Source organism: Chiloscyllium plagiosum, chromosome 2 (genome assembly GCF_004010195.1).
Source record: "Chiloscyllium plagiosum isolate BGI_BamShark_2017 chromosome 2, ASM401019v2, whole genome shotgun sequence".
In the NCBI taxonomy this organism is placed as follows: domain Eukaryota; kingdom Metazoa; phylum Chordata; class Chondrichthyes; order Orectolobiformes; family Hemiscylliidae; genus Chiloscyllium; species Chiloscyllium plagiosum.
The window spans coordinates 29,691,847-29,704,300 of record NC_057711.1 but is presented as its reverse complement, the minus strand read 5'-3'; the positions used below and the strand labels follow the sequence as shown (position 1 = coordinate 29,704,300).

The 12,454-nt window shown below is 36.5% G+C and overlaps 1 protein-coding gene across 4 annotated transcripts in view; it reads right to left on the bottom strand.

Moving 5' to 3' along the window:
* Positions 1-639: 639 nt before the first annotated feature.
* The window catches only part of slc30a5 (solute carrier family 30 member 5), a 36,991-nt gene continuing 25,176 nt past the window's right edge, over positions 640-12,454 (bottom strand). For all 4 annotated transcript variants that reach the window (XM_043706469.1, XM_043706486.1, XM_043706477.1 and 1 more), the window contains 8 exons: positions 10,940-11,228; positions 9,574-9,782; positions 6,453-6,610; positions 6,115-6,244; positions 5,076-5,304; positions 3,425-3,651; positions 2,617-2,745; positions 640-1,852 (listed from right to left, as the gene is read on the bottom strand). In XM_043706469.1, coding sequence (XP_043562404.1) covers positions 1,682-1,852; positions 2,617-2,745; positions 3,425-3,651; positions 5,076-5,304; positions 6,115-6,244; positions 6,453-6,610; positions 9,574-9,782; positions 10,940-11,228 — 1,542 coding nt within the window. In that variant the 3' untranslated portion in view covers positions 640-1,681. The remainder of the gene's footprint in view (positions 1,853-2,616; positions 2,746-3,424; positions 3,652-5,075; positions 5,305-6,114; positions 6,245-6,452; positions 6,611-9,573; positions 9,783-10,939; positions 11,229-12,454) is intronic.

Sequence of the window (12,454 nt, the reverse complement as noted above, 5' to 3'; positions counted from 1 at the left end):
GTTATTGACTCAACAGTTCTCTGGGCAATTATGGATTGATAGTAAGTGGGCAGTCATGGACAACTAAAGTGAAAGGTAATTGAGGATTGTGTTGATAGTTAGAAACAGCAGGGCTGCAAGGACGCTTCACTGGAGTGTTCCTGCCAGTATGTTGCCTACATCTGTGCTCAGGTATTGAGAAATAATATCAAACAGTTTTCTATGACCCAATGTTCAGTTTTCTGCAATGCTGTCCTGTCCATCGAAGTCTTACAGGGTGGATGCCATTCAGCACATCGAGCCCACACCGATCCTCTGATAAATAAAACCCACCCAGACTACCCTCCCCCCTCTGCCCCAGCCATCACTGTAACCCTGCATTTACCATGACTAGTCCATCCAACCTCCACATCTTTGGACTGTGGGAGGAAACCGGAGCACCTGGAGGAAACGTAAGCATACATGTGGAGAATGTGCAAACTCCACATAGACAGTTGCCCAAATATGGAATTGAACCCGGGTTCCAGCTGTTGTGCCCCCGTGTTACCTTTGGATCTCAAAACTGAATTGATAAGAGAAAGCTTGTTCAAATAAAACGCTCTTTTATATTTCTGAAACATATTTAAGAGAACCATTATCTGTAGAAATTGCAACACACAATTGTGTGGACAACAAATTTATTAACATTTACATCCCATTTTAAACTTCAAAAAAATTCTGAAAACCATCGATTTATAGAGAACCGTTTTCTACGGTGATCCTCATAGCTTGAATATTAAGGCGGCAGAGTTGTGAAGTAGGTGATCCAAATTAAATTCCAGTTTATACAAGGAGTGATTTGGACAGCTTTGGCTAAGTATCTTGGAATAGGACAGAGTGAAATGGGAAACTTATCACAAATGCTATCTCTTCCTCGATAACCAAAGTAGGTTTAGTAGCAAGACATGATTACCCCACCCAACCATCGCTGGCTTAGATTGAGGAAAATCAAAACAAAAGTTAAAACTTTATTTGCCCAGGCTGTGGAAACCTGCAGTTGATAAAGTATAGCACAGCTACAGAAGTCTGTAGGATAGTCAAAGGCTTTTACCTTTGCTTTACTAAACATCTTTATGTGAGAAAAGATGATTCAATATTTTCAACACATGAATTAACAGAGAGAAAAAATCCACAGGATTTTGGACATGAAATAGAGAAGCAAAATATAAAGGATAGACACAACTGGTATTACCAGTTAATTGTTGGTACATCATTAGTAATCTAATTCCACATAAAACAAACTGAGTTTTAAAAGTAAGCACAAGTCTCATTCAAATGTTTGGAGTTTCTTTCTATTTTGACACCTCTACTTCGAAACAATGCAAACTTCACATGACCAAAATGTACATAAAGGGAATTATAAATCTAATACTTATTGCTAAAATGTAAACATGAGGACAATGTCTGTAGGCCCATTTAATATAAATTCAGAATATACTTTTTACACAATACATTTAATGCTGAAGTTGCTCTTTTTACTGCTTTCAGATCTTTGAATTTCTGTTTAACCAATTTACATTAGAAAGAAAAACAAATTATCAACAGAATGCATATAATTCTGCACAGTTTTTCTTAAAATAAATATACTTTATATAAAACCATCAGTACATTGAAGTGTTGTTGCTTTTCTGTAGCTTCCAGGAAGATGTATATCAGAGTTTGGTCACATAATATAAGTACCATCTTTTAAAAATTTTACAGCTTCCATTTGCTGTGTCATAGCAAGGATGTCTTGAAAACCTGTACTCAGACCGGACATATGTTGGAAGTAAGACTCCTTCTCCACCTGAATCGACAAGTTATTTACACCAACATCTTTTAAAGCAGCTGTCACCTGGTAATATTATAAATAAAAGAAGTGGTATAAACCATTAATGCATACTTTAATATTCTTTTCAAAGGTCTTGCTGTCCAATTTTTATTTACAGTAAGCACAAAAATAAAAGTAATTATATTTTATGGTAATTCTATTGCTGCATAAAACACCTGAGTGTGTGGTGGGGTGGACAGTTGAAAGGAAGGCTTGGGATGGAGAGGGCATTGTAGATGAGAGGAGGGAATATAGTGAAGGAAGAAAAATTTGCTTTTGGGGAGTGGTGATGGTGGGGGCAGGGGGTGGTACTTAGACAAAGGAGACTGAAGATGGGTGAGAGGAAAGAAGGGGAAGTAGTGAGTGATGTGAATGAGGGTGGAGTTGCATTTTTTGCGGATCTGTTAAAGTTCCAGTTCCAGGGAAGTTGGTCCATATTGAAGCTGGCGCAGTTGACTTGGTTCCAAAAGTATCTAGTTTTAGTTAATAATACTAGTCATGTTCTGGAAGTGGATTTTTGTTTGTTAATTATTTAATGGGATAAGTTCACCCTTGTATTGGGTACAGATGGTTCTTCTATAACACGATGATTACATTCTTGTGCAACCTCACATTGTCTTCCTATTCATTCCAGGTATTGATCCAATATGGCACATAAATTCTAGAGTAAGTTCCAAGTTATTGAATGAAACAGCAAATGCAAATAGTTAATACAAGCTTCATATTAAAAGTTTTCTTAAAAGGCATAAGATGAAATATACAGCATATAAAACTAAGCAACACTATACCTGCTGTACAATTCTCTGCTCCACAACATCTGGCATAACCTGCACATGCAGGGTTCCTGCTATTACATTAGCGGAGTGGCGCCAGAAATGAGGATCTCGATAAGATAGAACACCTTCAATTTTCTGGATCTGAAACAATTTACAGTATTCAGAAAAATAAACTTAGTTCTTTACAATGCAACAGGAGACTTCTAAATGCTAAAAACGTTTTTTGGAGAATATTACAGTAATCGATAAAGGAGGAAACAATTTGATCTTCAGTAGTATAATTTCAAACTGACCACATTTCCTCCTCTACTTCAAACTTTTATCTATCAGTATCTTCCTTAAAAATTGAACTGCTCTTTACCTCAATTATCCCTACTGTAAAACAACACTAACTTTCTAAACATTAAGCTGCCTTGTCTATGTCTTTTTGTAAAAATAGCATATTTTGTATTTTTTATAAACTCTCTACCTTTGCAACATCAGGAAATTCAACATCAACTACTTGCACTTATTTAGTGCTTTGATCTTAGAAAAACTCAAAAGCACTGCAGTGGTGTAATCTAAAATATTACGTTGAATTAAGGGAATATGTAATGCAAATCCATCTGTGAAAATATGAAACAGTAAGTGAGTGTGCTGGCTGCATTCTTTTAAATAAAATCTACATACGAGATTAAGACTGAGATTTGGAAATTTCGTTCAATATTACATGAAGTCATAACTTCAAGCAATGCTGAGTGTTACACTAGAAATTAGACTTTTTAATAGAAATAGAACATATTTTTTGTAGTTGGATGTTGAGAAGTAAACAGATTCTGACCTTATTCAGGGCACTAATGAGTTGCTTCTCAAGTTCTGGTGGGGTCCGTAGCAGCAATAATTGACAAGCATCTTTCATAAGTGGAATAACACTTAGAAATATTAGTACAGCAATGAAGAGAGAGCAAATAGGATCAGCAATTAGCCATCCAAATTGACGAATTAGAAGAGATGAGATGATCACTCCAACACTGCCAAGCGTATCTGCCAGCACGTGCAGAAATACTCCTGCAACAAAACACGTAGTTTTACAAAGGAAAGCCAGCAATGTAAAATAACACAAGTCTAGTTTGACAGTTCACTCTCTAGAAAATAGGTCACAAAATATTTGCTTTTCTCTCTCTAACATTTATTTTGTTATTCAACTGCTTTCGACTGTTTGATTCTAATTGTCCCTTTGTTGTGACTGACAGACTAACATATGTATGTCCCCCATAAATTAAATCTCTCCTTTTCACCCTTCCAAGTTTATATTTATGCCTTTTTGATTATAGACTGTTAGATACATTGAAGTTGAAAATATACAGGGTTAAACAAAAGCCTTGCATCTTTCTGGATTTTTGGATGCCTTAAAGCAGCTTCACAGTCAAAGACCCCCATCTGAATTGTGGTTGATTGCAAATTGCAAAGTCCCAGAAGCAGTAACATGAAAAAGACCAAATAGTCTGTTTGAATGAAGTACGAAGAATAATAAATATTGGCTAAAACACCAGAGAGAACTCCCCTGCACTTCTTTAAAATAGTATGATAGAATAATTTATGGTCACCAGAGTGGGCAGACAAGACCTTGGATTTAAACTTGTGTTGAAAAGCGGAGTGCCAGATTTTGCCCTAAAATCTCTGGTGTCCGATTTGAATTCACAATTTTGAGTTCGCGATTAACTTGCCACCAGTTCACAGACATCATTAGCTGTACTGAAATGATGGCAGTCAACATGGTAAAAAAAAATCCACTTGTTTCCCAAATGTTAGTGGATTAAACAAGTCACTTCAATTACACTTAAGTACATATGAAGCAGCAAATGCTGTGTAGGCTAAAAAACCTTAAAGAAGTGATACATATCCCACTTTTACAGTCTGGTAGTTTCTGTATTTTCTTAGAGTCAATCTTGGTCTAAAAGGGATTTATATTTCTATATTTGACTCTTTTCCAAAGAGAGTGTAGTGGCAACTCCTCCTTCCGTTGCTCCTAATGCCCTATAATGACCTTAGAGTCAGATTAATGATCCATAAACACAACTGGATCGCCATTATAGAAAAAAAACTCAAAACTGATATTCTAATGGACATGCAGTGGCAGAAATGCAATGTCTTATGTGCACTGCAGTGAGAGAAGTTGAAAAGATTTCACATTCTATTTAAAGCACACCAAAAAAAGTATCACAGACAACTTGTTGCTCATTTAACATGAAATACTTGGTAATACACTTTTCAGAAGATAATTTTACAAGTGGGATTGTGGCTAGGTGGCTCTTTGAGAAAATACACTAGTTATGCTGCAGAAATCTGTGATTCATGAATACCGTCTAAACTTTATAGATATAAGCTACTTCCTTCAAGTGCATTTTAATAATCATTTAAAAATGCTTGCATCTAAATTAGTTTTACTTTCTGATGAATTTAACTGCACTACAACTGTATGCATGCTTTACCTCTCATATTAGCATTCATTCCACCACCTGAAGATCCATGGGAGTGACCATGGTTGTGGCTGTGGCTATGTCCTCCTCCATGGCCATGGTCGCTATGAGAATGTCCATGTCCATGACTGTGGCTATGCTCATGTGAAGGACAACTGCTTCGTGAACCACCATGGGAATGAGCGTGGCTAAAGGCACAGATACCAATCAGGTTCACTATCAGTCCCCCAATGGAAACAGGCTGTTCAAGAATAAGGAAAATATAATGGAATAAATACATCCTTTGCAATATTGTTTCAGTTTACAATTAAAACATCAATTTCTGGGTTATATACTTTACACAAAATTATTATATTCCTACACAGTATTCGTTGTCTCTCGTTCTCCTTTTTTAAAATCTCGTCTCCCTCCTATCAGAAAGATGTTGTGAAATTTGAAAGGGTTCAGAAAAGATTTACAAGGATGTTGCCAGGGTTGGAGGGTTTGAGCTATAGGGAGAGGCTGAATAGGCTGGGGCTGTTTTCCCTGGAGCATTGGAGGCTGTGAGGTGACCTCAGAGGTTTATGAGATCATGGTGGGGCATGGATAGGATAAATAGACAAGGTCTTTTTCCCAGGGTGGGGAGTCTAGAACTAGAGGGCATAGATTTATGATGAGGGGAAAACTTTAAATGGGACCTAAAGGGCAACGTTTTCATGCAGAGGGTGGTGCATGTATGGACTGAGCTAGCAGAGGAAATGGTGGAGGCTGGTATAATTACAACATTTAAAAGGCATCTGGATGGGTATATGAGTAGGAAAGGTTTAGAGAGGTATGGGCCAAATGCTTGTAAATGGGACTAGATTTATTTAAGATATTTCGTTGGCATGGATGAGTTGGACTGGAGGGTCTGTTTCCATGCTGGATATCTATGCAACTCAATTGTGCACAATTAAATAATATTGTAATTAAAGTTAAACATTATTTTTATTGATAAAGTAAAATTACAAAATTAATGCACTAAAACATTGCCAAATACACACACGTGCTGATAACACTAAGAAGCACTCACTGTTAACATTTCTGTATCAATGTCTGGAGGATCAAAAACTCTCGCCACAGATTCAATAAAAACAAAAAATGCTATAACCATTAGAAAAAGTCCATTAATAAATCCAGACAGAATTTCAAGACGTCCATATCTGCAGAGGGGGAAGGGAAAGAGTTATAATTCAATTTATTTGAGAAATTACCATCAAGATCAATAACTACAACACCAGAATCAAATACAATATTTCTCAAAGGTGTATATTTATTCACTATCCTTTCTCTTAATTCTAAACTTTTCTAAATTTGATTATATTTGTAAATTGAAGGGAAAGAAAAAAAATTAATGTTAGGAAAACTAACCCATAAGAGTAAATTCGAGTTGCCTTCCATCTGGTCATTAGGGCTGCAAAGAGGCCCAAGACTAGTGCTGAGCAGTCAAACAGCATGTGGAAACCATCAGAGATAAGGCCAAGACTGTTTGTCCACACGCCATAGAACAATTCCACAAATGTAAAGGCCTAAAACAAAAAAAGAAAATGACTGCTCAATGTGTCAATCTGTTGTTTAGATCCAGCTTAATAGTGAAGAGCATTGCTCATTATATGCATTGCAGTTATTATTTTCTCACAAATGAATGATCTAACTTCTTAAAAATATGGAGTAACTGTAAGACTAAATGATACAAATGGGCAAATATGTCACAAAATGTGTCTGTTTATATCCAGGTACAACTGTCAGGCCTTCCTTTCACATCACAAAATGCTGACTTTTTTAACATCGTTTCCATTAGGCAATCTTCTTTTAGCCCTGAGTAAGCTCTTGTGCTGAAACCGTCAGAGGTTTCTTTGTCACCTACATGTTCAATTATTGTAGTACCAGGAGAAAGTGAGGACTGCAGATGCTGGAGACCAGAGTTGAAAAGTGTGGTGCTAGAAAAGCACAGCAGGCCAGGCAGCATCCAAGGAGCAGGAGAATCGACGTTTCGGGCATAAGCCCTTCTTCTGAAGAAGGGCTTATGCCCGAAACGTCGAATCGCCTGCTCCTCGGATGCTGCCTGGCCTGCTGCGCTATTGTAGTACCATCCTTGTAAAATGTCTACTTGCAGTGTTCTCAGCCAAACTAAGTTCCACTTATCCATTATCCCCTGTCCTTGTTGAACTTTAATGGTCCCTAAACATCTAAAATTTAAAAGGACCATTTTTATGTTTAACTTGCTGAACAATCTCTTCGCAAGTCTTCAATCTTCTTCAATCATACTTCACACTGGGTCACATTTTTCAAATTTTCCTACTGTCCCTTTCATTTCTGGTTTAAGATGACTGTTCCTTTGGTAGCTTAGGATCCATGTTTTGGAATCACCTCCACAAGATACTTTGCTTTCACTCACCCTCTCCTTGATCAATTCTTGTTTAAACTTCAATCTTTGACCAAGTTAAGGTTCACTTCTAATCTCTACGTTTATTTTGCTTTTTCTTTGTAGTACCATGGCTTTTTGAAAAAAGTTAAAGGGAATAAATAAATGTCAAGTTACTGCTGTTGAGTTTGTTCACTTTTCCAAATAAATTATAAGATCTCAAAAGGGTTATCTCAATAAGAGATTGCCTGGAGATCAGTTGAATAACATAAAAAGGCAATATTGAGGAGCCTAGATGGAAAAGTAAACTTTTGCATTACTTCTTTAACTTTTTGTTGTCTGTAATCTAACATTTTAAAATTTGTTCCTGGGATATGGACTGTGCTGTGAGGACATTTATTTGTGAACCTTAGTTACCCTAAATAATTAAGAGTTGACGACGAATACTCAGATAGACAGAATATAATATTAATTTTTTGGCAGAATTTTAATTTGTATGTCTCACTAGTCGCGTATTATACATCGTACAGCATTTCACTCTCAATAATTGATATCAAATCTGCATTTCAAGAGGAGGAAGAAAAAATTAAAAGCAGTACATTTTTCTTCATAAGAGAAGTGATCAATCAAAAGAACTACAACGTCATGAAAATCAGGAATTATTTATGAACCTGCTAAGTTAAACACTGAAAAAAAATTTAGGATCTTTTCATGGATAAACTCATGTGAGCTGAATAACTTCTGCATCTAGAATCCTCTGTTGTCCAGAATGCTGCAGAGATTCTTGGATGCTGCAGCAACTGCACTCACTGAGGCAAGTGGACAATATTTTATTACACTTGCGACTTTTTAAAAACTATTCAATCATGGATGGATGGGATGATGTGGTGATGCCGGTGTTGGACAGGATCAAAAATCATACAACACTGAGTTATAGTCCAATGGTTTTATTTGAAAACACTTGCTTTAGGAACGGTGTTCTTTCATCAGGTGCTAGTGACAGAGGAAGACCTTAGATGCAGAATTATAAGGAAAAGATCAAAGGATTGCACAATTCATGTGAATGAATTGACCAACAATGTTCATTTTGTTTGTATGAATTGTATGACCTTTTAACCTGTTCCTCATAAATTCTGTGTCTAAGATCTTCCTCTCTCACTAGCACTGGATGAAGGAGCAGTGCTGTGAAAGCCAATGTTTTCAAGTAAACCCATTGCAATATAACCTTCATGTATGTGGGCATCACTGGATTATTCAGTTTTTAATTCCCATCCACAACAGCCTTGAAGAGAGTGATGATGATTGCCTCCTTGAACCACTAATTTTCAGGTTATACATAAATCCATGTTGTTAATGAGTGTTCCAATATTTTAACACACTCACTGTGAAAAAATTGGGATATAGTTCTGAGTCAGGATAATGTGTAACTTGGAGGAAAACTTTCAGTAGGTAGTGTTTGTATGCATCGCTGCGCGGGTCTTTCTCGGTAGTAGAGGTCAGGGGTTTGGAAGATGTAGTCAAAGGAGCAAAGTTGAATTTCTGCTGCCTTTTGGACAGACACTGGGAAGAGAGATGTGATGAGTTACCCGCCAGAGAATTCCCAGCCTCTGGGCCGCCCTTCTAACCATTATTTAATAGGTGTCCAGTTCAATTTCTAGTCAATAGTAACCCAGATTTTGGTATGGGGTGATGGTAATGCCATTGAATATTAAAGGCAGATAGCTAGGTTGTTGCTTGTGGATGATCATCAACTTGTGTGTTACTTGAAACTTATCAGCTCAAGCATGAATATTGCACTTGCCTTGCTGCAAATAGAAGTGAACTGTTTCTTTACCTAAGGAGATGCAGATTGCACTGATCACTGCAATCATCAGTGAATATCCTCCTTCTGACTTTATGAGGGAAGAAAATGAAGATGGTTTGTTTAGAACCCTGAAGAACTCCTTCAGTATTATCCTGGGCTCAGATGATTTTATTTAGCCTCTAACAGCCATACCCTTCTTGTGTTGGGTAACTCATGCAAGATTGTTTTAGTTTCTTCACCAAACTCCATAATACCATCCCTTTGTTCAAAAATGTAGAATGTTCTTTTATTTCGGGTATGAATCACAATCATGAAATACTCACTAGATTAAGGCAAAGAAAGTAGAAGATCTGTCTGGAGTCATACTCTTCAAGGATTTGTTTCAAAGATTCTTTGATAAACCTGGGCAGTGACTGGGAAGTATGTTGTAAGGCATCACCCATAAAGTTATACAATGGGGTACCTTCAGGTGAGTAACCAACTAGAGTACCCTTTTGCCCTTTTTTGGAAGGTGAGGATAAGATGCTCGCAGCTAGAGAGATGGATAAACATAAGTGAATTAAACTAAGCTTTTTTTATATTCAACCTTTATAAAAAACTCTACATTTTAGCCTTTTTTCCCCAAGTCTCTAACACTTAGAAAGTTTGTATTCCTTTAAGTAACACTGTATACCAAAAAAGTTTAAAACAAAGCTCTTCAAATACAACTACTTTAGTGACTAGTCACATCTTAAACAACCAATGACAAAAAAAAAATTGTGGTGGTGGTATTGGTCTAGGGAAGAATATTGCTCAAGAATTCGGCACCTGACTACCTGATATACTTGATTTCAGGTGCTGATGCATGCTGCGCAAAGTACAACAGAAAGCATTTCCTGAATTGACTTTGCACGAAAGAACTTTTCCCTTTAAGAGAAACCTTTTGTAGTTACAAAAGTGGTTGCACTGAAAGGAAAAGTGAACAGATCATATCAATTAATTACAAAGCTAAAGCTTTTGTGCAAATATTTCTCAAATTTGTCCTATCCCTTTGTAATTTTAAAAATAATGCAGAAATCACTTACAAATTGGAACGATTAAAGGGGATCTAAAAACATTGTTCAGTATTGGATAAACAATAAATGATTTTCCACTTGTTGGAATTCTAAGGTGATGATTGGAAGCTAAAGGAACAGGTTACAGGAAATAACTAGAAGGAGTTAGACAATTCAGCCCCTTGAGCCTGCTCCACCTTTCAATATGATTATGGCTGATCTCGTCTTGGCCTTAAGCTGACTTGCCTGTCCACTCCTCATAACCCTTTAACAGGTACTATTAATTAAAAATGCTTCAGCATCCACAACCATTCTGGAGCAGTGAATACCACAGACTCATAACCCTTTCAGAGTAATTTCTCCTCATCTCTGCTTCAAATCATCTACCCCTTATCATAAAACTACAGCTTCTGGTTCTAAATTTCCCCAAAAAGGAAACATCCTCTCTCTACGTTAAATGTTTTTATCCTCAAGCTCAGAGCTTTATAATTCATAGCTGCTGAGGCATCATTCAAAAGAGAATTGACTAAGTGCTGAGAAAGAAATAACAAAAGAACATAAAAAGGAAATGAACTAAGAATGAATACATAAAAGCTGGCAATGGCACTAACAAAATAAGCTTTGTGTTCTAGTGACTTAAAACAAGAACACTCACCCAGTATGAAGAAAATGGCACTAACCACGACTCCACCTGACAATACATGTTCAGTGCTGTGCTGCAGGGTTTGCTTGTTGATTACACGTAGCTGATCAGTTATTGGATGCGTCCAGAAATTAGCAAGAAGTAAAGCTCCAAAAAAGACAAGAACTGAACCATACTGTGCACACTTTGGAGCTTCCAATTTTGCAGAACATATAGATTCTACATAGAAGTCCAATATTAGCACACAGAAGATGATGGTCCCAAATGGCATAATAAGGGAAGACCAGGATTCTATTTTACTCTATAACACAAAAGACAAAACATTGAAGAAAAACATTAATTTAAGTTACTATAATAGGGCAATCTAATAATTGTAATTCATCGTAGATTTCAATGGCATGACGCTTTATAAAACTCAGAAGATAGATTGTACCAGTAGTGATGATATATCAGTTTAACTGATTACCAGATTAGGACAAATGTAAGAACAATACTAAAATTATTTAAACTCCTGAACATTTACAGCCAGTGAACAAACAACATTCATTAATATTAATTTCTCAATAGAATTAACAGGGATAAAATGTTACTCACTGCAACTCTAAATCAGATTTCTAATGTAGCATTTTTTTTCAGTTGCAATTATCATAAAGCAGAGGAACATACAGGGCATAAATTGATCATGCAGTTCATCTGGCCAGTCTTAAGTACGGACACAAGTCAACTGCTCACTCCTAGAAATACTTATTCCACAAACGTGTCTACTGTCTCTTGGAAAGTCTATTCTACTTAATAACATGGTTATGTGCTTGATTTAATGTTGAAAAACATGCCTTGAGGCAGAAAGAGCTAAATCACTTGATGAAATGGTTTTAAACATGGAACTAGGTAGAAAAGCAGTGAGATTTATGAAGGGAATTCCAGAAGGTAGAGCCAGAAGTCAATAATTCTTCCCCAAACAAATGGGCAGAAGGATTATTCAAAAGCAGCCAGAGTCAGGGAGCCCATTTGATCACTATGTTTGATTACCAAGAAAACCAATATAGAAATTCATAAATAGAATGAGGATTCTAAATCTGATTTGTTGGGGTCTGAGAACAGAGTTTAAATTAATAAGAAGGGTGATGACCAAGTTTATGGTGAAATAAGCAGAGTTTTGGATACCGTACTTTAATGGAGAAATATATTGGAAGGTTAAGAAGAGCATACCAGGCTATAGGTGAAGTTGTGTAGAGTAGCTTTGGCAACAGTGCAGAGGCAGGAATTAATGCAGATGATGTCAAGAAGAATGAAGTAAGTGGTAATGGTAATTTCATAGAAAATGAGTTTAAAACGCAGTCTGGAGTTGCACAGGTTGCTCTTTGAACAGCTTGCCCAGCATGTTCAAAACCAAGGGAAGGGATGGAGTCAGTGATAATGCAGGTGAGGTTTTGATGCAGAATAAAAATGACATGATTTATTTATTTTAAACCAAGGAGCATAATTTGTTAATAATGAACAAACTTGCTTACCCAACATTTTGATAAT